A 27,922-nucleotide genomic window follows, 5' to 3' on the forward strand; every position below is an offset into this window, starting at 1 on the left:
CATATCAGCACTTATGGCTAAGAGTAGATCTTGCTTGTGATGCAATATATCTACAGTATACAGTATGGCACTCAACTAGTGATGCACCGAAAAGATTGCATGTGCGATATAATATCAAAAGGAAGAGAAAAACCTCACCTGGTGTTAAACTCCTTCCATTTGTCAGGGTGCTGCATGAGTTTCTGATAAGTTCTCTCGATCTCATCTTTAACCTCAGCAAATGCAGATCTGGCTTTTTCCAAAGTTTGACGTGCCTGCTCATTTTCTGTCAGCTTCAAACAGAGATCCTCCATATGTTGCAAACGCTTCTCACACAGAATCTGAGGGCCCTTGTCGCTGAAAAAAGCCTAAATGCAGAAACCTTCCATCAGAACCATCTCCTCTACTCAAAAATTGCATGAAGTAATTCATATTTCGTCTTTTTTTTTACAGGGTTCCCATAATGCCAAAATCAAGACTATTCAAGATAATGAATAAAATATTTTTATGCCTGAGAGACTCTCACCCTGTGCTCTTTCACTAGTCTCTCACTGCCCATGCCTGGCAGGCTGCGATTCTCACGGGCCAGTTCGGCTTCACACTCCTGCAGAGAGGCCATAAGTCGATTGCGCTCCACCTCCACTTTCAGATGCAGCAGGTGGTATGGAACCTCTGTCTGAACATCCTGAAGACGGAAATAAGGATATTAAACACAACTTACTATACTTTTTAAATTCTTTAACTCTACTAATGTTTCCACTGTCAGTGAAAATATGAACATTTATTCCACTCAATTGTGAGATTAAATTACAAAAATTGTTTCACAAAAAGTGCATTCTTTAAAAATGTTATATGTGTTTTGGAGGTTATATGCAGGAGTTAGCTGTATGTTAATTAATTCACCAGACCTTCCACTGTTTGTGCAGTTTTCTGACTGTTTCCTGTAGATTCTGCTGTTCCAGCTCAGGCAGAATATCAGTAAGCTCATCACAGGCCTTCAGAAATGAATTAAGGACCCGTTCATCAAGGTGTGCAAAAAAATCCTGCAAAAAGTTAAAATAATATATATATTAATATATATATTATAATAAAATATACAGTATATATATTTAAAAATGCATGCACAATTTATGTAGGGGACAGGGACATTATTTGCATATTGTGGTGCTAATTTTCCCCTTGGCCTACAGTACTTTAATCCCCCAACTGAAGATTTAATAGGGGTTTTTCTCTTACTGTGTGCTTCTTAAGAAGATCCTCTGGGTTTCCTCTCTCTGTCATACAGCCTCTGGCTATTTTAAGAACCTTCTCCAGCTCCAGACGAGACTCTTCAAATCGTTTCATCAAGCTGCTGTTGGCTTCCACATGCTTCTTCCACTCAGTGGTCTCTTCTACCATAGCCTTTAAGCACATCAACAAACATAAAATTCTGCCTTGAAATACATTACCTATGTAAATTACAAAAATATTATAAAATGTTATGTTTAGTATGGAAGAATATACTTTTAAGTTGCTCATCATTACTCATCATTACAGTACTTTAACTGATTCCCCCTAAGAATTATTTGTCTACCCTAAACATCTTACATTTCAATATTTATTATAAACACATGATTTTACAAGATGTGTACAAGATTTATTTTGTAATGAAATTCTGGATTGATTTCTTACTGTCTGGTAGACATCTTACTACCTGCTTATAATAATGACAATGGAATTTAAGCCTTCCTTCCTCTGTACATAAAGGGACTGGTGCAGCAGCGCTATATCATCTTCTGTATAAAGGATTCAACTCTACAATCTAAATAACTATGCTTGAAACAGATGAAGCTTTGGAATGCTCCACTAACACCACCATCTTCAATATAAGTTGTCGTGATTATCTCGTGGATAATTGCTAGCCAAGCCGAGTTTGTTGGCGACCACACCCCCAACTTCATTAAAAGAGACTAGAGCAATGGTCACCTGTGAGGAGGCCTGAAGATCTACTACCCTCTTTTGTAGCAGAGATGTGTCCAAATGCCTCAAGGTTTTGCTGCCTTCTAGGGCTTTCATTATGATCTGATGGTTCTTATCTATCACAGTCAGACACTTTTTACAGCTTTGCTGGTATGTCACAAGTTCCTACAGTAAGACAAAGAAAAACAAAAAAAAGGCAATAAATCAGATATCAATTTCATTTGTAGGCATTTCATACAGGCCTTATACTGTATGTCACTTTGCAGGATATTCTACTAGTGACCCACAAGTCTAATCACCTGACACTTCTGCTGGAAGTCTCCTGGGGCCTCAGAGTCACGTGAACTGGTGATGCGACTGGCCTTCTCTAGAGACTGGTAGAACCCAGTGATGTTCTTCTCCATTTCTTCTAAAGGAGGTAGCAAGGCCTGTGAATCTCTCTGCAAAGGCACAACCTTTTCCCTTATCTAAAATCCAGAAGGGTCATAGCAGTGTTAGTGTAAGAGTAAAAATTTACAATGTCAAACCTCTTTGATGAAATGGATTAGAGAACAGATTAGATACTGAAGCCCTGTTCACACTTGATATAAACATCTGTCTCACATTAGATGACACCATGAGCAGTGCTGCTTAATGGCTAAATATAAATTACACATTGGGATCACAAGTGGTTATGGGCGAGGAATTAAAACTTTGGAATATGCCAGGTTTAAATGGATCAGTTAAAGACAGTGGTAGTTCGGTATGTGGACAATTGATCAGCCTTAGAGAAAAACCCTTAACCCTGAACTGTTAATTTATATAAAATGAGATAAAAATTGCTCTAGATAATGGCATCTGCCCAATGCCATAATTGTAAATCAGTCTCAGCTGATTAAATCACATGAGACAGATGTTATTATTAGGTCTGAACAGGACCTGAGAAAAGCACCTTGCCAAGCTCCTCCTTAATGGTTTCCATCACACCCAGCATGTCTGCAATCTCTTCCTGAGAAGTGTCTTTGGTCAGCTGCTGGGCGTTGCGCGTGGATGTTTTATACACTGCCTCCATAGCGGGAACTTTATGTTTAATATCCTATAGGAAAAAAATGATAAGGTTTATGAGAAAAAAGTTATATTTATATATAATAGTTATATTATTAATGAATACCTCCCTGGATGTCATTGTTACCTCAATGTCTTGAAGAAATGTTCTTATGTTTAAAAAGGACACTTGGACAGGAGTAATCATCCTCTCATTGGACGTGTCTACAAAAATCTTTAAAGCTAAGATGCCATCCTCGTAGTCTTTCTTTAGCTTGTCCACTTCATCTGCTCTTGCATACTGTATGTGAAGACAAACGTTGCATTTAATCTCTAGGACATGGAATCAAAGGTGAATGCTAGATCCTGTATTGAGTAATATACAGTAATTTCAACACTGAACCAGCAAGTTAAATAGCGCATACATGCTTCACTTTCACAAACAACTCCCGCCATCTGCCATTGAGAAGGAGCAGTTGCTGCTTCAGGTCTCTAGACACAGTCTCATCACAAGTCTCGATCAGGAAGTTCCCTGCATCATTCATGTCCATGTGCTGCTGTATCCAGTGCGGCAGGTTCCTGAAGAATTCCTACAAACCGCCCAAGACACCAGACTTAAACTCTAAATAAAGACTCTAGCAGTTATATTATACAATTAGAGGAATCTGGGGAAAGAAATCACTTGGTTGGAAGTGAAATATGTAAAAGTGAAAAGATAAATTACATTTATAGTCAATGGTCATGATAATTAAAATCTCAGAACACACATCAAACTGACAATTAGTTGTAGCAACTGACTGCATAGGTTGTATAATATTTTCATATTATTTATAGTTTTTTCTACATACGCGTTTGTCATTTTCTGAGTGGTTGAGCATCTGCTCAGCGTCCTCCAGCCAGGCCTGAAGACTGGCCACTTTGCTGCTGTATTTCTCCCAGTTGGAGATAACTTCTTCCAGCATGCTGCGTACACTTCGCACTTCCACTGACAAGTTTCTCCACTGTGCCATCGTCTCATTTAAAAACTTATTCATTCCCTCACACTCCTCAGCTGAAACCACACAGAATCACGTGAGCGCATTCACACACTAAATAAATATTAAGAAATTTCCAGCTATTATAAAGGGAAAATAAAATAATAAAATACTACTGAGAGCACTGTTTAAAATATTGTGATTAGAAGTCATGCAAAATAAGCGATACAACATAATAATCATTTTCACTAACTACAATTTTGATTATGGTAACCATAAAACAGCACAGTGTAACCACTGTAGTAATCAGAGTTATATCAGAGTGAGCTGGCAGTAGTTGTTAGCATGTGAATTCATCTATAGAGTGAAACTATATGAGTAGAATTGTGTTAAAAAAATAAATATTGGTGCACAATTATCGATGAGTGCACACTGATTACTGTGTCTAAAGGTCTAGTAGCAGCTTCTTACAGTTCTCTAGACATACCTCTCCAGGAGATTCTATAGCCTAGAATATGAGATGAAGAATTAAGCCCTGATAGATACTGCCCTAATACAGTCTAAATACATACATGCCTTCCTATCAGGTCAAATAGCTAAACACCTGAAAACAAACTCATATTAAAAACACAAGTAATCATAGTTGAAGAAAAAAATTACTGAAATTGTTTTACACATTATGCTGTAACACACGGGTTTGTCAAGACATCATAAGAAATAGTACAACTATTGATCAAGCAGTGGTTATAACAGAAGATAAAAATCTGCAGCATGAGGAGATAATTACAGTAGATTGACTTTACCTGAGCTATCGGACTTAATGTAGATGTCTGCAGCTTGCTTAAGGGTCTGAAATGTTGTCTCATACTGCTCAAAGAACTTGTGACCCTCAATAAATGCCTGTAAAGAAGAGAAAGAGCAATAAATGAGCCGCAGTTGATAGGGTCTGGATCAGACTCTTTTGGACAGTACGGACTTGTGGACTTACAATGTAGTTCTGTAGAAGCAACTCCACAGAGTCCCGTCGGCCATATTTGATGATCCAAGACTTGAGCTTAGACTCGGCCAGGATTAGAAATGCCATGAGACGATACTTCATTTCCCAGAATTCCAGTTTAATTAGGTGAACATTAGATGAAGTGGACACATAATTGAATCTGTGGAAAGTGGTACTTTAATAACTGACAGATTTACATGTGTGCTCACATTCTTAGCAAGCAAGCCTAGAAAAAAAATCAGATCTGACCTTTCTGCCAAGTCTTGGAGCTGTTCAAGCGGTACAGGCACACCGTTTACTGATCTATCCCTATGAATCAGCTGAAATGTCTGTCTGTGGCCTTCCAGATTTATTAGCACCTCCTGGAAGGACAAAAATGACAACATTAGTAGTCGGTTATTGTAGTCCACTGAGATTGGATTTCTGTGAAACCCAAACAAAGCATTATTCTTTTGGAAGTCTTGTCTGAGTGTTCGGTACAGTACTTACAAATATGATACCAATTACTAGTCCAAGTAATTCACAATAATTCCATTTTGGATTATTATTTTTTTAATCTACCATAATCAGCCTACAAATGGTCTTTTGCCTTATGTTTTACATAACTAAATTTCAGCTAGGCAAACTTAGAAGTAAAATTAACCACAGAATGAAGTACATTTATATTTAATTTTTCACATTTCAGCATCCTTATACATAAAAGTGAACTGACAAATTTGATGCAGATTTGTTTCGACTGCTCTTGGTTTGTTATAGTCTAAATCAGCATTAGTACTGGGTCTGTTTCACATGTTCAAAGAAAAGCACATGACCAATAATTTCAACTGCTATTTGTTAAAAATTAGAAAATGGGTCTAACAAAGTTCATTTAATGGTTAATATAATTAAACGATCATGCTAGATACAACAAAAATAAAGGCATTGAGTGAGATTGCTAACAGTCATATGGACAGATCTAACCTGTACTTTTTCAAATATATACACGCTAGACTATAAGCATATATCCTGCTATTTCCTTGTTAGGCTCACACAGGACTCTAGACCTATCCTAGAAACATTGGGTGTGTAGCAGGAAGACCCTGCAAGGCGTCATGCACACAAACATTCACAAACACACAGGAGCAATTTAGTATAGCCAATCTATTTAGTCATAAGATGTTAAGAGGTGGAAGGAAAAACCCAGTAGGTTGAGGAAACATGCATGGAATCTGCATACACAGCTCAGAACTGAACCGGAATGCCTAAAGCTTGGTAGCGCTGCCCAAAATAGAAAACAGCAGGTCAAATAATTGATATTTCCAGCACGGTATACCTTATGTTGCTCCAGCTTCCTGTGGATGATGTTGGCTGTCTCTTCATGGGCCTGCTGAATAGGAATATCTTCTCTGAGTGCGAACTCCGCCCGATGCAACCAGGCTCCAATCACTCCCAGGGGACCTGGCAGAGACTTATCCAAATGGATATGCCAGTCCAGAAGCTACAAAAGAGAGCACCAATAGCACTGAAAGGAATGTTATGGTTTACTCCATATGACACCACACTGTTCACTGTAGCACTGTGTTCCTCTGTATACAACACTCTGTGTATCTGCTCCTTCACTACTAACAAACTGTGAGTTAATGATGTCTATTCCACTTTACACTTTACGCTTATAATAATCCATGACAGCTGATCATATGACGTGAAATGCCTACCCGGGCAGACACGTGCTCCCATGCCTGTTTCACCACTGCCTGGTCCACAGACAGTTTACCGTCCTTATTCACAGGCTGCAACAAAGTCTCTATCTGTTTTTTCCTCATCTCGTACTGCACACGGAAGTTCTTGAAGGCCTGAGAAACAAAATAAAATAGGTATAATGTGGTCTTCAATATAAAAGAAACCTAATCTGAGCTGTCAGCCTCCAGTATCAGCTGAGTTACCTGATATTTTTCAGTGAGGTTGCCCTCTGTCCCTTGTGCACGGAGTATGTCTCTCTCCAGCTGATCCAGCCAGGCCTTCCACTCCCGTAGAATCTTTCTTTCCTCTCTCTGAACACACACATAAACATCCACAGTCATTCTCCACTCCTCATTACCAATCCCCCTGTATCTATGTAGGTAAGTTCAAATACAAGAAAAAGCCAGAGCACCCCTAGAAGAGGTGAAAAATCTTTTTAAGTAATACTCTCAGAATTACACCAAGAAAGAAAACCAATTTGCTGTTTAATTACATATAGTTCACAGACTTACTAATCACAAAGAACACACACATACCTCAAGCATTAGCTCAATGTCTTGAGGATCATACTGTCCGGGAAAGGAAGCCACACAGAAAGATGCAAACACAATACCATCAAGATGTTAGCGGAAAGACAAAGGAACAGAGAGCAAAACAGGGAGAAGAGAAAATGAAGAGAAAGTCCACCGCAGACACTAAATCAGGATACATGCAGACGTAAAGCAAGTTCAGCACTTACCTGCAGCATTGGGATAGAGAGGGCAAAAGTTGGAATGAAACGAAGAAGCAGCTACAAACGCACAAGACAGATGACATAGTGAGCATATGAAGCATGGAGGGTGGGTTTGGTTTAAGGCTAGAATCTTTCCTGTGATGGGTTGGACTGCAGGGTAAACAAGCACCACAGGGACATGATTAAATAACAGCAAGCAGTTACATAATTTTAGTAAGTACACTAAAGCGTGCAGGTGACATTTGGTGCAAGGCTCTTAAGCAAACCTCCTCTTGGTGTCCATCTGTCTCAGACTGGTGGGGGTCTGGGTAGTGCTTAAGGAACTGAGCCACATAGGTCATTATGGACTTCTCATCAGGCTTATCCACATCCACATCTGCAAAAAACACAAATGTTAAAGAACTATACTAGACAAGCAAAAGAACAGGATGGATAAATACACGTAATAAATGGGTGTTGGTCAAGTAGGAATGCAGCGCAGCAGGCATAACACAGATCCTCAGCCACATAAGTATTACATTATACAGTATTTAGACGGCTAGCAAATCCAGTAAGTATGTCAGGGCAGTCTCGTCATTATCTTAGATCAGCATATATTATACAGTCAGATCCATAAGAATTTAGCAAAGGATACTATTTTCATATTTCTGCCTCAGTATGCTACCATGATGGATTACAAAAGGAGTGCACTTTACCGTTTAAAAAAAGTAAAAAAAATTTCTCAACAGATAATTACGTGCACGCACACACATAGGCTGAAACAGAGAGGCTGAGGGAGAAAATGGATTTTTAACACACGTGTGTTATAAAAAAACAGTACACGCGCGCTGTACACCCGCGCTTACGAACACAAAATAAAATATGTTTTACACACACACACATACACATGGTCACAGTGTTATAGTAAACAGTACATGCGAGGGACGGGCACTAAGACCCAGCAGGGAAGATGATTTAACCACAATTCCGCAGCGCAAGGGAGAGAAAAACTGTTGGCTCATTTGTGATCATGTGACGCTCGGGGTCAAAACAAAAAGCGCATGCGTGATACATGATACTCGGTGCTCGTAAACCAAGACTTGCTCGTTTTCCAAAAATTTCAAAATGTATTAAAAATCTTTGCCCGTCTTGCGGAACACTTGCAAACTGCGTTACTCGTAATCCGAGGTGTCACTGTATTTCAGGACAAATTAAGGGGATAAATACATCTGCCAGTCATTTCAAGTGTTTAATTAGTATTTGGTAGCTGTTCATTGGAAATCTCAATATGAAGTCCAAACGGGGTTTTTATCTCTTTTTCAACTTTGAGGTTGGGTTAGGCCTCTCATCTTTTCCAACAAATCCTGCCCTCTGCATTATGATAGGTTAAAAGAATTTAGTCTCATCTATGATTAGCTAAAATGATTTACTGCATGTGAACTGCGAGCCAATAAGTTTTCACTGCCAAAGACCCAGTAGATAAAAGTTTGAAAAAAAGACTGCGAGTCCTTCCTTTTCTGATTGTTAGAAAATTATCGTAACCATATTATAACACAGAAAGTGGGATTTATCTAAAAAAAGATGATACGCCTAATCTAAACTCAACGTTGGAGAAAAATAAAACAGTAGCTATATGTGAAACTGGCTATATGGTGAACTAGAACTAGTCACATGGCTAATTGCGGAAAAAATGTGTACTAAATACAGCGTAACTTTAAAAGATACTGACTCGGTTTAGCTCAGTGGGACTGTACAGTAGAAGCTTCACATCAGTCTCAGTTGAATTTTGAAATGCATTTTTGCATGAAACAAGGGTTGTGAAATTTGGCCCTGATTACTAACAACCCATATCCCAGGTGATAAACTCTACGGTCATTGTGAAGATCAGTAAAATAACGTAAAAGTCCCATCGTAATGTACTTTACTTAAAGTATATGTATCTCAATTTTGATTTAAGACAATCTCGAAAAACTGAAACTATCCCTTTAATGCAATATTTTTTAAACCCCTTGATTAAAGCTGTATACACCTTAATCTCATCTTGATGCTTAATGTTACATTTTTTATAGTGGTGTACAAGGGAAAAAGTTTTAATATTATGTGCTGAATATTAATACAATGAATATTATAGACTTTTTAGGAAGCTGTGACAATAAAATACATAAAACACTGCAGTTTACCTAACAAATCTATACTGTCTTCTTATAAATCAAAAGCAGATATTTGATGGAATATTTTATAATGTATTAAGTCAGGGTAAGTCAAAAGCACCTTCAGGGTCCAGGAGTCGTGGGATGCCCAGCTCTCTCTCTGCCACAGTAAAGGCTTCCTCCAGATTTTCACGGTTGTTTCTTCTCCTTACAAGTTCCATGTCCACCAGGTCTGGGCGAATAGCATATATGACAGAGTGGAAGGCCACACCACTCCTCCAGCTAGGACCGAAGTCTTTCACCTCTATCCCTAAGCGACTTTTAAAAAACAAAAAGTTAACGTTTGAGATGATGTGCAATAATTTATCGTGTAGCTGAGGTTACTGTAATATGAAAGAAGCATGGCATACTTTGTTGCTGTGCACTGCACCCATCGGAGCATGGCTTTCTTAGCATTGCCCTGGAACTTGGTAACAACTTTTCGCTTCATGGGTGGACTTGTGGTCTCGGAATTAGCCATGCTATCTACAGAGGAAGCACTGTTAGACAGGGCCTGTAGGACCTGGAGATTACTTGTCAACTCTTCAATCTGCAGATTCAAAAACAGCACCAGTAAGGATGAGTGTGGATAAACAAACTGACCTTTTACAGACTGATCAGGATATATTATGAATATGATAACATTATGAGTAGGGTTAGTCAAAGAGTCTACCTGAAAGTACAAGATAATGGTCCACATCAACCCCAGGACTATGGATGGTCTTCCATCAGCAATGTCAGTGGCATTTATATTTACTAATTTGATCTGCAGAGGAAAAAAAATGTGTCAAACTTATAGAGCCAAAATAAAGACAACAAATCTCTGCAATGTCAATGCCAACACTGGCAATCGGGGGGAAAAAGGCAAGCCAGGCAAAAAAAATCTAAGCTCATTCACTATTTACTTCATATTCAATAACGAGAAATGAAAAGTTCCAGTTCAGTTGCTCAATTCCTTTTTCTAATATGACTACACAAGTAGTTGGATTTCTCTTATGAAACATTTAACATACTATAGCAAACTAATAAGACTCAAGTGCAGCGTAGATACACTATAATAGCAAGAACTAAAATTTCTTTGAATTAACAGCTAGGCATGAGCAAACAGGCATGAACAAAAAGGTGAGTTGTAGCACCAAAACTTACTAACCGGACATCCTCTGTACACAGACTGAGAGGAGGTATGACAGGAAAGAGTGTAGAGTTAGACACTCTAGGCACTGACTAAGGGCCATGTATACCTACGTTCTTTATAACTACAGTGGAACCTTGGATTACGACCGTAATTTGTTCCAGGAGGCAGGCTCGTATTTCAAAACACTTGTAAACCAAAGAATTTTCCCATAAGAAATAATGGAAATTCAAATTATTCGTTCCACAGCCCAAAAAAATAAATACATACAATAAGAATACTCACTCACTCATCTTCTATACCTCTTTATCCTGTATTTAGGGTTGCGGCGACCTGGAGCTTATCCCAGGAGGCTTAGGGCACGAGGCAGGGTACACCACAAAGACAGGAATTGAGCCTGATTTATCCGCGCAGGCGCTGTGTGTGTGTGAGTGTTAACAGAAAGACTGTTTTATCGGAAAATTAACAAGGAACATTGTTAATGCACTCGCGTGAGCGCAAATTAACGGCAGGTTAAATAAACCTGCACTTTACCTTTAAAAAGAATCACGACAGAGCAGTGTTTCCTTTAGAGAGAGAGAGAGAGAGAGAGTGTGTGTGTGTGTGTGTGTGTGTGTGTGTGAAAAAGCGAGGGGAGGAGGAGTGGAAGGGGGTGACCGTGAAGGCGAGAGGAGGTGTGTGTGCAGTGTTGCCAACTTAGCGACTTTGTCGCTATATTTAGCGACTTTTCAAATCCCTCTAGCGACAATTTTTTTAAAAAGCGACTAGCGACAAATCTGGCGACTTTTTCTTGTGTTACTGGAGACTTTTGGAGACTCTGATGTGTCTGTACTGACTCTTCTTAACTTGCCACAGCAGCTGCCGCCGCTGGCCCCTCCCCCGTCCCAAAGCACTCACAGACAGGCCTGTCCTCTCGCAGGAGTCCCCCCCCCCCCAGCTGCAGTTACAGCAGGAGATGCTCACTCCTACGAGTCTTGACTGCAAATTAATTGCCCATGCGCAAATCCGCCGTTAAGTGATCCTGCCTTGACGAATTTTTTTTTTTATAGGGCACCTAGTGACAAATCTAGCAACTTTTGCACAAACCTTAGCAAGTTTCCAAATGTCGCCAATACTGTCCTGTAAGCACGAGGTCTTGCTTTTCCGGTACAGTTACTCATCTCCCTGTGTCTGCTCTGATCAATGAGCGCTAGCTCCGGCTGAAAGGAGCAGCATATTCCCGTGACTGCACAGCAGCTAACATGGATGTGAATGAGCTGCACATGTGAAAACGGTATTGCAACGGACCTATCACTTACCTGCTTCTCCTTTGCTTGAAATAAAACTATTTAATTTGACTATTTTCTTTTTTTTTTTTTTTTTCTTCCGATGCACTTATATTACTCACTGTTACAAAGCTTAAGTACATAATTATATTGGACACATGAGGAAGGATTAGGGAAAACACGCAAAATGCAAATACGACGTAATTACGTCATCAATATGCAAATATACGCATGGCGTCATCTAGCGACATTTGGCGACTTTTCGAGCAGACTTTAGCTACTGTCTGTTGAAAATAGTTGGCAACACTGTGTGTGTGTGTGAAGGGGCACGGTGTCCAATGACAAAGTGCAGGCTGATACAGAGAGGGACAGAGAAAATAGATTTTTAACCTCTCTAACGTGACTTTCTTTGGCTTTATATGCGCGCACACGTGTTATAATAAACAGTACAAACACAAAATAAAAGTTGTTTTACGCGCACACACGTTCACATTGTCATAGTAAACAGTACACGTGTGCACGGATGTTGATTATACTAGTGAGAGACGAGCAATAAGACCGAGTAGGGGAGACGATTACCCACAATTCCGCAGCGCAAGCTCAGTTGTGATCATGTAACGCTCGGCGTCAAGACAAGAAGCGCATGAGTGATACATGATACTCGGTACTCGTAAACCAAGACTTATTTGTTAAAATTTATTGAAAATCTTGGCTCGTCTTGCGGAATGCTAGAAAACCATGTTACTCGCAATCCAAGGTTCCACAGTTGTTTTTTGGGGTATTTCTAGCTAAAGCACAATACGAATGCAGTTATATGAGTAAGGAAGGTGTAATAGATTCTATTTAATATATTCTTTTATTATTGTTAATGCAGGTTGTCAGACATAGCCATTACAAGGTTAGTTTAAGGGCAAGGCTGTTAGTTAATGGATATGGTGTTAGTTAATGCGTAAGGTGTTAGTTAATGGGCAGGGCTGCATGATTTAATAATAAAAAAAACATATTGTGATTATTTTGACATATATTGTGATTGTAATATAAACTCACTCTCTCTCTCACTCATCTTCTATACCGCTTTATCCTGTATTCAGGGGACCTGGAGCCTATCCCAGGAGGCTTAGGGCACGAGGCAGGGTACACCCTGGACAGGGTGCCAATCCATCGCAGGACACATTCACACACTCAAACACCCATTCACACACTACGGGCAATTTGGGAATGCCAATTAGCTTAACCTGCATATTTTTGGAATGTGGGAGGAAACCGGAGTACCCGGAAGAAACCCACCAAGCACGGGGAGAACATGCAAACTCCATGCACACAGAGACGAGAATCGAGCCTGGCCGGGAACCGAACCAGAACCCTGGAGGTGCAAGGCGACAGTGCTAACCACTACACCACCGTGCCGCCTGTGATTTAAATGGTGATAGTTAATTATTAAATGTGCCATTTTGTATTCAAATGTATTTATGTAGCCACAAGTGAATGTTTGACAATATTTATTTAGCAACTTAAAATTGGATTAAAAAAGACATAAATTATGGGCCAAAAATGTATGACTATGCATATATTACCTGTAACAAATTGCGGCCTGTTGTGATTAAATCATTGCTCAGGACAATATTGGGATTTCGATTTTCATGTGAATAATGGTGCAGAACTAATAAAGATGAATACATCTAAAGGCTGCAGAAAAACTGCTTACCTTCCTTCCCTCCAGGAACTTCAGAGCAGTGCCGATGTTGGACACCCAGTGGATTCTCTTTAACTGCCGACCCTGTTCACATGGCTGTAAACAGAATGATAGAAAAAAAACAAAATGGCAGTAAAATTTCATTTGGTAACTGACCCCATCCAACTGATGGGTGGAAAAAATTGCAATAAAGAATTATTACATTTCAACTCTGATCAGATCCTCAAAATATTACATAAGAGTAATATGTAGTAAGACAAAGTTTTAAAGAATATATCATATAGGAGCACTCACTAATCTCTGCCCAGACAGCACCTCCAACAGGGCCAGCAGTTTCACCCCATCCTTGATGTCCTCAAAAAGGTCATTGATTTCTAAAGGAGGTTTACGCTGCAGAACAGAGCGGAAAAAGTATATACTGTAGTTATATGTAAAGCAACCCGAACAAAACACTCACTCACTCACTCACTCACACACACACAAGCAAGCCATAATCTGCCTTATATTGTGCTCCTCAAACAGCTCTGACCCACTGAGGTACAAACTCCACAAGACATCTGATGGTGTTCTGTGTGATCTGGTAGCGAGATGTCAGCAGTCCTGTAAGTTGTGAGGTCTGGGAGTTGGTGGTCAAGTCAAAGCCTTAAACTCTTTGTTATAGTCCTCAAATGACGCATTATCCTGCTGAAAGAGGCCACTGCCATACGGGAATAATGTTGCCGTAATAGGGAGTGCACTTGGTCTGCAGCAATGTTTAGGTAGGCGGTTCTTTTGTAGGTCCTTTTGGGACTAGACAAGGGGTCTGCATTGGCACTGAGTGTTCTGATACCTTTCCGCCATAGCCAGCTGTAACTCTATGAGCACTCAGTAGGATCAAACTATACGAATGAGCCTTTGCTTTCCAAACACATAGGTAAGCTTTGGGTACGGATTATTCTAATACCAGCTCACTGGCTATCCTTCCTTGGAACACGTTTGGTAGGTACTAACCACTGCATATTTAAATATTGCATCTCAGAAGACGTTCTGTTTCGAAGATGCTCTGACCCAGCAGTCTGCCCATCACAAGTTGGCCCTTACTCTGGTCCATTTTCCCTATACCCATCAACTGACCCAATGAACACATCAACTTTAAGAACTGACTGTTAATGTTGTGCCTAATATATCTTACGCTTTACAAAAGTAGCAGTGAAAAAGTATAATCAGTGTTATTTACTATGATGTTATTCAGTGGTTTTAATGTTATGGCTGATGGATGTAAAGTTCAGAAAACTACAAATTTTCCTAAATTGGAATACGTTTTTCTTTGACATGTACTGTATCCCAAGTGCAACTAACGTTTTAGCAATTTAGGGTTATGCCCAAAAGCAACCTGACTATCTGACTGTGATGCTGTGTGCATCTGACTGTGAGCCTCACAGACAGTCTGACAGCAGGGATCTGATTACAAACTGAATTAAGAAGTCTGTTTCACCATGAGACATATCTATAAACCGATATAAGCGTTACATTTACCATGTGAGGAACATACACTCAGCTAGGAAGGTACAGTAGTAGATTTCTTTGGACGGACTGCACTGCTAGACTGGCAGAACCTAAACTAAAATGTAAATAAAAGCAGCTTTGGGTTGTTTTTCCTGGAATGGAATTCAGACTCAGCGACACCTGACTGGTTTCCCTAAACCACCCAAGGGATAAGCTAACATGGCTTTCCAGAGATCTGTCAAATGAACTTTACACCCACATTACTATTAGGAACATGTAAACAGCCTTCGTTTTCTCAACACTAATTACAAATGTCATGCTGGTCATGCTGTGACGGGCTAAACTGGCCAAATTGTGAAAAAAAACAAGACTGGAGGCTACCACATGGCATAATTCCAAACTTTTCCAACATAGTACATGCACAATTGATTATTTCTAAGAAATGGTGTACCTTATTTAAATCTGACGTGTATTACGATGATTATGCTGAACTTCTTTCCAGTTATTGATTTGATATAGACAGATTTTAAGAATTTAAAAATCAGCTGCAACGTAACATGCTCTTACGCCAACTATTCTTTTATAGAATATAAAAACAGGGTTCACTTTTAGGGCACAAAATGTTAACGGAAAGGGAAACAATGAAACAAATATAACTGCTGAGTCAGAGCTCAGTGTGCACTTTTTATTAGGATTCCAAAAAAGAGGGAAATTCCCTTTACATGAAATATACAAACTATACAAAAAAAGGTAGCTACAGGCCAGGTTCAGCTGCATGAGTGCAAAGGGACAAACACATGGGTAAGTGGGTATTCAGTGAGTCTGATATCAGTGTCTGCCATAACACATAACTAGGAATGGAGTAACAGGGGAAAACTGCATTTCTCCATCTCAATCAGTATCCATGTAGCAGTTAGTGTACGTCCAGCATCAAAACATATAACTGCAGTGCCTTCTAAAGCCGATTCCATGCTCTAAACTTCTGTGGCAAATCCTGTGGAACAATGGAACCTCTAAATCCAAACTGGGTCTGACTGGAATACTTAAATCCAACACTTTTGCTAGCTGTGACAGGAGAGTGCCTGATTACCAAAGCAACTAATCATCAACAGTAAACTAAAGCACCCTAAAGAGACACTACAAACCTACTTGTCCTTATCTAGTGTCTCCTGTAAAACTCGTTATTCAGCAGAAAAGAATCAAATACTATAAAATATTAATACTGAATTTTCTTTACATGTACCAAACAAAAGCACTATCCAAAAATGCCAAGGGCCCTGGGAGCTGATCTTTCCCGCTGAGAATTGTTCCAAGCCTTCTTGTGCACCATCTGCACAAAACACAATTCCAAAGCCTACCAAACACACACACACGCGCGCACACAAGCATGCGTGCACATACACACATTCCTTTACACACTGGGAATACTAAATGCTAAAAGAACTTATTCTCTGAAAAGCAAAAACCTTTTTTTTTTTAGAACTGAATCTTGAGACATGCTGAGAGTGTGCTTAATAAAGAGATGAGATGTGCTGTATCGAGTGCTATTTTATAAGCTGGCATCCAGTTAACATGGATCGTTTTTTTTTTTTTTTTTTTGGCCATCCAGAAATAAAGCACCTGTATAAACAGAGTCAAAATACACATAAATTTCTATGTGTAAATACGCATGTAACATTTGAACACAGGTCACTAAAACCAAAAGCATTCATAAGATTTGAGCCTGTGGCTCAGGGTCTGCTCTGGTACTGAACTTCAAAAGCAACTGCACTCCAGAGAAACAGGCAGAAAGGCAGATACTTAGCACAGACCCGGACCACCACTCAGGCCAAAATGGTAGGAGGCTAATACAATGCACCATTATGCAGTGCACATGAAACATTAATAGCCACTCCAAGTTTTTTTGTTTTGTTTTTTTGTTCACTATAAATACAGCATGGCATTCAACCAGTGGTCAACAAATCTGATGTATTGTCTACTGGGCTGCATACGACCTTTAATGACCTTTAATCATTAGTGCTGGTTTTATCGATTACACACTTGCCCGCCTTCTATCAAGACTACCGGATAGCTAAGCACATGAGCTATTCTGTATTCATGGATGTAGGTGCTCATACTGCTCAGCTGAACAATAAAAGAATGGGATCTAATTATCCTCGCTAATAACATAATGGAATGGGAGAAGATAAATGAATGCTTAAACAGACAATGTCATTCATATCACATAAAAAAAACTGGTGATAATTTAACTCTGCCATGACTTGTAAGCATATATAAAAATGTAATAGAATGCAATCTTACCTTGGCCAGATGTGAATTAATCCACTTTGTAAAAGTTCTTTTCTGGACCAACTCCTGTTCATCTGGAAAAGGAATACACAAACCATAACACTGATATTAAACGTGTGTATTTTTGCCAGATTGACTTGCAGGAAGACATTAAAGGCTCATCACAGCGTTTATTATCTTCAGCTAGTTAAGCCTCCTTTGGATATATTTTGCAGTACATGCTGAAAAAGGATAAAATCTTGTACTGTACTTGTGTTCAGTGGTTTTATTTAACAGGTCAATAATGCAGAAAATAAAAATCCTAATGCAGCACGAACCACAACATGGACAAGCACACTAATAATTAAGAACTTTCCGTAAGCAATAATAAATTATCGTTAACACAGGAGACTTAACTACAGTGTGTAAGCTGTACTTATCACTGAAGGCATTGCTCGTCATTGCTGGCCATTCACATACATAAAGCTGTTACAGATGACAAACATAACACCGCATACAGTATTCAAGTGCCTGTACAACACCAGGTCATGTTAGGCGTTTCAGCAACAAATCACCTACAAATCACTCACACTTTGCAAAGAGGGGCTCAGACAGTTTACATGAAATGCAAGAGACAACAAATCCTTCTCGCATGCAATCAGCTGATGGAAAGCCATTTCCATGTAGCATCATGTTTTTCCTGTAACAAGTATTTATGCCAGTGCAGCTCTGAGATGTTTTGGCATCTTTAAATCAAACATGCGCACTTGTATGCAGCTAACATCAGTGCACACGTGCAGCGGACACCTGTGCTAACTCGGCACATGAGCAGTAGACGAGAGCCATGACACTGATCGGTTATTACCTCTCTCTGGAGGAGGATCTCAGCTGACCAGCAATGTTTAGTGAGGCCCACTGCTGTGTCACTGCAAATCTCTTTCATGCATCTGCTTCACCTACATACAGCACAGCACACACTACATAATAAATCTGTGCTATTGATCTTGCTGACGTACGTCTCTGGAGAGTTTACGATGTCCACTTACCACGCAGATATTGAAAGAATCCAGTCACCAAGTTTAAAGAGGTGGTCTTTTTCACAGCTACATCCTTAAACTGAGCCATTTTCTGCTGTGCTGCAAACCCGCTGTGTTTCCTCAGTGTCACTTAGTCACACTGAGTGTGTGTCCCCGAAGATGCCATCCAAATAGGAAATTTGAGGAGGAAGAAATAGATCAGCTATCCTTTTTTTTTCCCCTTTAGGAAGCAAAACAGAGCCGGCTGCACTGCTTTCCCAGGAGGAGATACTGACCCTCCCTCTTTCTCCTTTCTCCTTTCTCCTTCCTGTTCTGTCCCCCCTCACACCCCTCAGCTGGGGGGAAGCCTTTAATGGAGGGCTGGCAGCTTCGTGTTGTCAGTGGTGCAAAGCAGCCATGCTACTGTGGATGTGCCTAACCAACCCCCGCTGCTCTGCTCTGCTCTGCTCAGCCTCCAGCACCAGCACCATCCCCGGCACCTCATCATCTACGGCATGCTCATCCAATCGGCATGCAGGGAGCTATGAGATCATAGGGTGGCCGGTCCTCTGGTTTATGCAGGGGGCGGTGTTAGTTTCTGTGCTGCACAGCTTAGCAACTGATATGCCACAATAATAAGTAAACTACATCTGTTACGTAGAAAGTATTTTCCTAGGAGTTATCTTAGGCACATGCAAATAACTGATGTAGAGCAAGGATGTCTTTAAAACAAGTTTCTACATTCAAACTATACTATAAAAAGCAGTAAACAGTAATAATTTAAACGGTTGAAATACATAAATGAACGTAATTGGTGTCACAAGCCTTTAATTAAAAAAAAGTCTCAGATACATTTTGTACAGTTTTATAAGGAAATTAGCTGCTTAGTTTTACTGAACATACTACAGAACCAGGGACAGTCTTTCTGCGGACATTATCGCACCTGCTTCTTTTCCATGCAGGCAAAACCCAGAAGATTTCTGACTTAATAATGAAGTCATAAAACAAATACGGATGACAAAGTTTGTAACAAAAAAACACAGGGTGTCCAAGACTTTGCACATGCAGTACACATACCCCCTTTATGTGCTTTTGTGTAAAAAGATAAAAAATCATCTGATCGTAGCGGGTCTTACTATTAGGCAAATATAACATCAGATGAACAACATATAATTTTTACACTGTGCCATTATTTATTATAATAATAATAAAAATAATAATAATGAAGTCAAAATAAATTGTAGACAATACTACGTAACTGTGATTCAGTAGCTTGTAAATCCACCATTAGATGTACAACTTAAAGGAATCATTACATGTATACCTTTGCAGTCTCTCACTTCGTTATGGGGGAATTTGGCCAATTATTTTTTACAATATTTCTTTATTTCATTAAGGCTTTTGGAAATTCGCATATCCACATCTTTCTTAAGATCCTGCCACAGCATTTCAGTTGGGCTTAGGTCTGGACTTTGACTAGGTCAAAACCTTAATTCTTTTTAGCCATTCTGATGTAGATTTACTGATGTGCGTCACATAATTGTCCTCCTGCAATTTAGACCAAGCTGTAGCTGTCAGACAGACGGCCTCACTTTTGCCTCGATAATACTGGTATATAGAGAATTTCATGGTCAGCTCAATGACTGCAAGGTGCCCAGGTCCTGTCACTGCAAAACAAGCCCAAATCATCACCCCTCCACTGCCGTGCTTTACAGCGTTTATAAGGTGTTTCTGCTGAAATGCTGATTGGTTTTCCCTAAGCATGGTGCAGGGCATTAAGGCCGAACAACTTGATGGTCTCATCTGTCCATCAGACATTGTTCAAGTAACCTTGCTTTGTTTAGATACAGTTTCGCCAACTTCAGTTGTGCTTTGATGTTCTTTTTAGACAAAAAAGAACATTGTCTCCTGGTAACCCTTCCAAACAAACTGTATTTGTTCAGTCTTCTTCTGATTGTGCTATCACTGACATAAACATTTAACTTGTGGAGCCTGTGGAGTCTGAGATGTAACTCTTGCTTTTGTTTGTATTTCTCTGACAATTGCATTGTCTGACATTGGGGTAAATGTGCAGAGACGTCCACTCCAGGAAAGATTGGTAACTTTAATGGTTTTTCCATGTTATATCTTTTCCTCTTGCTATTGTGTTAACACACACCAGATTGCTTCAGACTAGCAAACTGCCAAAACTTCTGCTTCGATAGAGGTCTGCACCTGCTGATGATTAAGCGCTAATGATTAGCAGCACCTGGAATTAGCAGCTGGAATTTATCCTCTTCAATCCTGTGGAAGCAGTCAGGGGGTAGCTTAGAATTGACTGCATGTTTTTATTCTTCTTTTTTGTTAAATAAATAATGACACGGTAAAAAAAAGTTGAGCATATCAACATGCACAATCCATTGTTAATCATTTCCAAGGAAAAATATATAAAGGCTTAACATTACACATAACAGTTTATGATAAATGCGCTATTGACATAAGGGAGGCAAAAGCAAGTGACGAGAACCATGAAGGGTCTATATAAAGTCTAGGTACTTAATCATTTATGTGGCAAACATTACTAGACACCTGCCACCTGCTATCTTACTGTCACCACAATTGACCTGTTACCCTCAGGCCATTGAACAGTCATTGGTCCAACAATTAAAACAACTCATTATGGTCCTTTAATATCACTGAAATATTAGTCACTATAAGCCTGGTTGTAGACACAGTGAGAATTAAATATAGCTTCAACAAAAAATGTAGTTTTAAAATATGTTCTATTCAATTACCTATAGTTTAGTCTCAGGTAGTGCCTCCAAAATGTTAGTAGTACTGTTTACTTTCACAAACTGCATCTGAGCTTCAAATCCACTTACCCACTTAATCCACCCGCATAGTTTATGTAATTATATGTCAGTCAGCTTTTCTATTTTCACTACAAACAGAAAACCCCAAGTCTAGCTTATAAAGGCTAATACCATTTGCTGTTTATTTATAAAAAAAAATTAATTATAATATAATAAATAAATACACTAAATAAATTGTACTAAATTAACACAACCTTTTAAAATTAATGTTAGTCACTTCCAAAAAAATAACTGTGTTGTGATGGACATGGGTGTCATGGTGGCATAGTGGGTAGCACTGTAGACCTCCCACCTTGGGTCTGCATTCTCTCTGTACTTGGTGGGTTTCCTCGGGGTTCTCCGGTTTCTTTCCACAGTCCCAAGACAGGCAGATTACTCTAACTGGGGCATTTTCAAATTGGCCATACTGTGTGTGTGTGTGTGTGTGTGTGTGTGTGTGTGTGTGAGCATGTGCATGCTTGTGCCCTGCAGTGAACTAGCACTCCATCCAAGGTGTATTCCCATGACCCATACAGGATAAGCCGTATGGAGAATGTGTAAAAGTGAGTGATAGGCATTGTGACAAACAGCGCACTTTACAAAGTGGCAGGAAATCAATGATGATGATTAGAAACTCCATTTCCCCACAAACACCAAGGCGTACAAACATCATTACCACAGCATATAAGGTCACTAAGCTCATTCACCCTGGAAATCACCCTAGCTAATCAGACTTGAGATTTGGCAAGATCATTTACTTCAGAATCAGTGTGTCTGGACAACAGAAAACACCAGCATAAAACCCATGCAGTTAGGATGACTCGGCTAAATGTGGACAAGAGAAAGAAACGCTGCATAGAGAATCTCTGATTCTAATGCGGCGACTCTAACCACCTCATTGGTTTCCTGCTTACCTCGACGGTGCTAATCAACTCGACTTGAGGAAGGGAATAAGCCAAACTACATCTTTTCCTTCTGCATCTTTCACATCATTACCCTTACCTGTTGAGCTCAAACACTCACGTGTGGTTTCTACCTTGTCAGCATTGATCAACTTGGGAGCAGCTAACAACAGCAGTGATCAAACCACAGTAGAAGAGTTATGTATCATAGCAAAACCACTGTCCCAGCTGCTACATACTGTATTCAGTAATGATGTAGGACCCTCAAAAAAATCAGCAAAAAGACTGTAACTCTTCAATTTAGTGCTTTGCACCTGAAACACCAATTGTTCTCCGTCTTTACAAGTGCTAATCAACTTATCATCCTGGGACTGCGGTTTATGGGTCTCATTTCAACTGAAAGATTACTCTTTATTTGCCCTACTGTCACCAGCACTGTCTGGCAACTCCCCAACTTATGGTCGCTTTCGCCACAAAAGAAAGCTCAAAGGAAAAGACTGTTGTCTGCACACCTGATGAGAATTACAACCTAATGATGGTGAAGACCAGCAGCTTACCACATATATGATTGTGCCACTGAGCTCCAACCAAGTAACGCAAAACAACACTGTAACACTTAACAGCGACCCATAGATCAATATTTCCAGGAACTCTCTAGGATGTTTTTTTCTAACAACCTTAGGAAACTCCCTGACAAGCACATTCTTCCATCTGTATTGTGATTTATGCGCATAGTGGTTTGGGACATAGATAAGATGTCACTGGAGCACAACTATAATGAGCCCCTAATCCCTGCACCCAAATAGAAAGATTGTGCCAAAAGCCTGGTAAGGCAAAGCTACACAGCACCAGCATCTGGCCATCATGCCCTGAGGCCCAAAATGGTGAATGAAGTACACTGGTTTGTATTATCATACATCATCAGCCCTACCAGCAGTTTCCCAATAAACATCGCAGATTACAAGCATAGCTGCCAACAATCTGACTTTTGATCATGCACACCTAAACACAATCACCTGCACAGCATCCTGTATAAGGATGCTAAGTTCATTCAAACTTCACAAAGTAATGCTTAGTGTGCTTGAGTCTGACCTTATCAAGCCTTTTCTTTCTATGTCGTGTAATGTATTTTAATGTATAATGTATAATGTATAATGTTGTGTAATGTATGTAACTTTCTTTCCTACCTGTTTCTTGATTTTTATCTTTTGATTTTAGCTTCATTAATGCTTTTTGTAGATTACCTGGCCTGATTCACTGCCTGTCTTTGAATCAGGACTTTATAAAAAAAAAATCTCTAAACTGCATTTGCATATACTCCAGTCCCCTCATTCTGATATTCTTAATTCTTGTTTAATGTACTCTATACAGTATATTAACAAACCTTTGACTGCCATAAAAATAGATATGTGATGTTTTTAAACTGGTAAAAAAAAACAAAAAAAAAAAGCATATGGTACTATTTGTCCTTAAAACTGGATTGTGCAGAATTGCATAAACATACTGGTCATGGCTATGATCACAAAGAGTTTTAGAAAATTATCAAGGAGAAATAAAAGACATTAAAGTGTGAAATGCAATTTCTGGGTTTGAGTTTGAGTCTTATGACTGGGCTCTAAATGACATCATGCTCTTGAAATCATCAGGTCCATTTTGTACTTGACATAAATTAGAGACAGACAACACATTTGGCAGTGGGTCAGATGTAGATGTATTTTCCTGAGTGAAGATGCTCGCATTACGGATTAAGGGATCTAAAAGTTTAGATTGTCCATCAGGGACCGCTGTAAAAGCCGACTCTTTATTGATTAGTTTAGCCTTAGAATCCATGTAATTCTTATAAAACCTATCATGAACCTATGTACATTGTTATTATAAATGAGAATTACCACTAAAATCAAAATATCATATTTTTATGGGGCCATTAAAATTTTTTATATTTTAACATAGTGTTTGTGACTTCAAACAATATCCTCTTTATCATCATGCATCAGAATCCAAATTGTCCAGTGGTGGTTTGACAGGGAGTTACAGACCATGTCTCTCGTCTACTTTCGATCTTTCAGACTCGCCGACAGCTGCTCCTGACGGTTAGAGGAAGCTGCTCCGACAAGTACAACAGGGGGCGGTTTTCTTTTTCTGCAGCATGACAACAAAGTTCTTGGAACCTCTCTATATACCTGGCCAAGTTTACCAGATAAGTATAAGAAATTCAGTAGAATCATTTGCTCTTTTGCAATTCTAAACCGGAAAGATGGTAATAAAGGCATGTGTGGTAGTGGTAAGTACATGGCACGCTATTTAACCACACTCTCTTAAATGGAGCATGTCAGTTACCACTAAGGAGGAAACCACACTTCAGCATTTATGCTGAAACTAACAACTGTAGCATTAACCAAGGCCCTTCCCTCATTTGCCTAAGACACCTTGTTATTTGTCAACTTCCTACCATGGCAACCGATTCAAAGTTTATCAGTGACGCATTAATTTTCCTCTTCCAGAGAATATACTGCATCCACAATGTCAAATATAGATACACACATACATGGTGTGATGAAAGCATTTGTTTTACACTTTGAGACCACAGAACCTACATCACAGCTTGTGAAACTTTGCTCATACTAATGCACAACATGAAAATAACTATAGCCCAATAATTTGACCTTTTTAAAAGGAAACCTTATTTTGACAGCTGCCTGAAATCATCAGATTGTTGCAAATACTGTACGAGTCACTTCCTTCCTGGTCAGAATTTTATGTCTGCACTCTTTTCTGACAGCTGTAGGTTTGCATTCTGAAACAAGGGCGTTTTCACAGAGATTGCGGCTACAGATTAACCCACTGCGTAACACAAACATCTGTCCTTCAAATTACATCAACATGATTTAACTAATTACCAGAAAACTAATAAGATGATCACTGCGTTAAATGAACAAATGAAAAAATAAGTAAATAAATTGAAACAAAATTCAATGGCAACATGATAGGACCAAATGTCTCTGTCTAAAGTATGCATTTCAGAGAATGTGGATATTGCATACTGTGTTTCTTTAAATATGGTTATGTATTGAAATAGATATAGTAAAGACCTAAAATGAGACTCTTTAATGCATAACCTTTCCCATCACCCCAGCCATGAATCCTTGGCACTGATAAAATAATATACTGTAATGATACAGCCAAACTTTCCCCGGCTGTTATGCACAAACACACTGATGGTATTCTCCTACAACACAGTGTAATAATTAAACTGTCACCCTAGAAGAAGAAGAAACAGTCAACACATGCATTTACTTAGTCATTGGGCCGTTCTACTCCCAAATGGCTCTTTGGAACCTAGTGAGCTGCAATGAACTTCCCAGGATGTGTACATATATCCACTCTCCCCCTAGCATGTCAGTGTTATTACCTATTAATAAGCGGATCACTGGCATGTGAGATATGGTGCAATGCAAGCCTCTACATAGGAAGCAATGGCTAAACCAACAGTATTAAGATAAACTTGTAGATGCAAGGAGCCCCCTAGTCCAGTGATGTAACACTACTGGGACCAATAAAAAGGAGGCTTAAAAAATATTGATTTGTTCCCGGTCAAGGACAGAAGCAGTATCAGGTTTTATCTGTCTCCATACATACTGTTCATTCATCACAAAGCCTGGGTGAGAATGAATCAATGAAATGAATACGAGTTTTTGTAACCATTTACATAATGTTTCTTTTTTTTTTTTCAGTATAAAAGATGCGATAAGAGTGTGGACAGGAGGTGCTTAGAAGGTACTCTGCTCGGAAATGTCCCTGGAGAGTTGCAACTACTTTGTTTTTACTCTACTAGTTTGGAAAATCCATAAAGTACCACTTACCTCTGCAGTCAGAATCACAACAGTCTGACCATCTCCACCTTTACATATGAATGCAGTGAGGGAGACACTTACATACAATGCATCTTAACTCATTCATTGTTTTAATACTGTAGCACCGAGCACTTCTGTTAGCTCAGACATTTGTCACAGAGGTTGAAAATGTCTTAAAAGGAAGCCTATGCAACACACTGATCAACGTTTGGCTCTCCTTGGTAACCAAAGTGTCAGATGTAAACTTTATGCCACTTCCGCACAGCAGAACTTCTCAAAAATAGAATGAGAGTGAAAGAAACATTGCAATAAGCACGGAAAAGAAGCACTGAAACAAAAAACCACAGAGAAAATAAAAAGCATGTCAAATTAAGAAATGATATTTGATGCATTCTTAAAGCCATAACCTGATTTTTTTTTATATATAAACTACTGTATAAAGATTTAACAAAAGATTGCTTTGTAGCTTAATGAACATGACGTTTTGGGGCCCACATCAACTTATCTACTGATCTGGCTAAAGTGATATACCATACAAACACCACCAGTCCCAACCACCTGTCCATATATGCTATGGCCTGATGGCAGATAGTGATGTTCCCCTGTGAAAAAACAAAACAGGCACGGCATGGTACAGCACTGCAGCAATGCCATCCAGCACCAATCAGTCTAGACATCACGCTGATTATGGCATAGCGTCCACATCGGACTGGCATTTGGGGTGTATTTCTCTGATCAATATTTGGCTGAGCGTTAAGAATAAATCTACAAAGCACGCACTGACATCCACATAACCTACGTCATAGCCCACAGAATTACCTTACTAAAAATGAATTATGACAGATTAACAATTTAACAAAGCATGCCACTGTCTTATTGGATAAACAGTGCATTAAGAAACAATGTATGAGCAGATGGCTACATTTATTTGGGCTGCAAAAGTCGCTTTGATGTTACTGTTAGGAGTGTGTGTGTGTGTGCATACTGTATGTGTGTGTGTGTGTGTGTCACTATCCTTGTCTGCAAACTCTATACTAGGTACCAGTAATTCAGCATGATCTCACATGATGATGCTTGCAGCAGATGAAGCAGAAAAGAGAGACAGCATCACTTACCTTGCAGTCTTTGCATCACATTGCGAATGTCCGTGGTGGACCTTCCGAAAGGGCTAAGCGAAGCCATCTCTCCTGCAGTAGTACCACAACCTGCCAAGTCCTGAGCAGAGCAACTACTGCACTACTTTCTCAGGAGGACATCCCCGCTGAAGCCTTCCGCAGCTCTCCTTAACTCCCTCCCTACCTCGCTCTCTCATGTACAGCCCAGGAACTTGATTTGCTGTACAGAGAATACACAGTATCCAATGAGAAAGCAGGTTTCTTTATTTCTGCTCCAGTGTCCAATCACAAGCCTTCTTTATGCCACGGTCTGGAGATGAAAGGGAAAAAAAGTCATCTGCATAAGACTTTCAAACAGCGGATATGAAATAGTATTATATTCTTTATAATTTCCTTATATATTTTTTTTTCATCACATTTAATCTATGCATAATTGACTAACGGAAATGTTTAATAGGTTTTATTAACCTGGCTCTTTTTATAGTTTGCATGTAGAACATCTTCCTTCCTCATTTCAGATATGAAAGCATAACTCTCTCTCTCTCTCTCTCTCTCTCTCACACACACACACACACACACACACGAGAGAACTTCCTCGCATTCACATTACTACAAACTACCTGCAAACAAACTGCGTAATGACTGGCCCCTGCTACTGTACACAGCTGAACCTCTTAACTGAGAGGAGACTCCTATCTCTCCTAACTTTTAATAAGTTAAAATAGTCACCTTTTTCCCTTTTTTTAAAAAAAAAGAAATGTCGACATTAGGCGTGGTTTAATGTTTTCGCAGATAGCACGTAGTCAGTCTCA

General features: G+C 39.4%; 1 protein-coding gene across 1 annotated transcript in view; it reads right to left on the reverse strand.

Moving 5' to 3' along the window:
* syne1b (spectrin repeat containing, nuclear envelope 1b) overlaps positions 1 to 27,272 on the reverse strand; it is an 85,371-nt gene extending 58,099 nt beyond the window's left edge. Inside the window, exons 1-24 of the mRNA XM_053509722.1 lie at positions 27,111 to 27,272; positions 17,429 to 17,490; positions 13,937 to 14,032; positions 13,655 to 13,738; positions 10,226 to 10,318; positions 9,924 to 10,102; positions 9,635 to 9,831; positions 7,651 to 7,760; positions 6,855 to 6,962; positions 6,627 to 6,764; positions 6,245 to 6,409; positions 5,182 to 5,294; positions 4,924 to 5,092; positions 4,739 to 4,835; positions 3,810 to 4,012; positions 3,387 to 3,551; positions 3,110 to 3,262; positions 2,870 to 3,013; positions 2,238 to 2,405; positions 1,945 to 2,103; positions 1,216 to 1,380; positions 888 to 1,022; positions 506 to 664; positions 139 to 347 (exon numbers count right to left, since the gene is read on the reverse strand). Of these exons, the coding sequence (XP_053365697.1) occupies positions 139 to 347; positions 506 to 664; positions 888 to 1,022; positions 1,216 to 1,380; positions 1,945 to 2,103; positions 2,238 to 2,405; positions 2,870 to 3,013; positions 3,110 to 3,262; positions 3,387 to 3,551; positions 3,810 to 4,012; positions 4,739 to 4,835; positions 4,924 to 5,092; positions 5,182 to 5,294; positions 6,245 to 6,409; positions 6,627 to 6,764; positions 6,855 to 6,962; positions 7,651 to 7,760; positions 9,635 to 9,831; positions 9,924 to 10,102; positions 10,226 to 10,318; positions 13,655 to 13,738; positions 13,937 to 14,032; positions 17,429 to 17,490; positions 27,111 to 27,177 (3,338 nt within the window). The 5' untranslated portion in view covers positions 27,178 to 27,272. The remainder of the gene's footprint in view (positions 1 to 138; positions 348 to 505; positions 665 to 887; positions 1,023 to 1,215; positions 1,381 to 1,944; positions 2,104 to 2,237; positions 2,406 to 2,869; positions 3,014 to 3,109; positions 3,263 to 3,386; positions 3,552 to 3,809; positions 4,013 to 4,738; positions 4,836 to 4,923; positions 5,093 to 5,181; positions 5,295 to 6,244; positions 6,410 to 6,626; positions 6,765 to 6,854; positions 6,963 to 7,650; positions 7,761 to 9,634; positions 9,832 to 9,923; positions 10,103 to 10,225; positions 10,319 to 13,654; positions 13,739 to 13,936; positions 14,033 to 17,428; positions 17,491 to 27,110) is intronic.
* Between the last annotated feature and the right edge of the window lie 650 nt (positions 27,273 to 27,922).

Source organism: Clarias gariepinus, chromosome 13 (assembly GCF_024256425.1).
Source record: "Clarias gariepinus isolate MV-2021 ecotype Netherlands chromosome 13, CGAR_prim_01v2, whole genome shotgun sequence".
Taxonomy (NCBI): Eukaryota; Metazoa; Chordata; class Actinopteri; order Siluriformes; family Clariidae; genus Clarias; species Clarias gariepinus.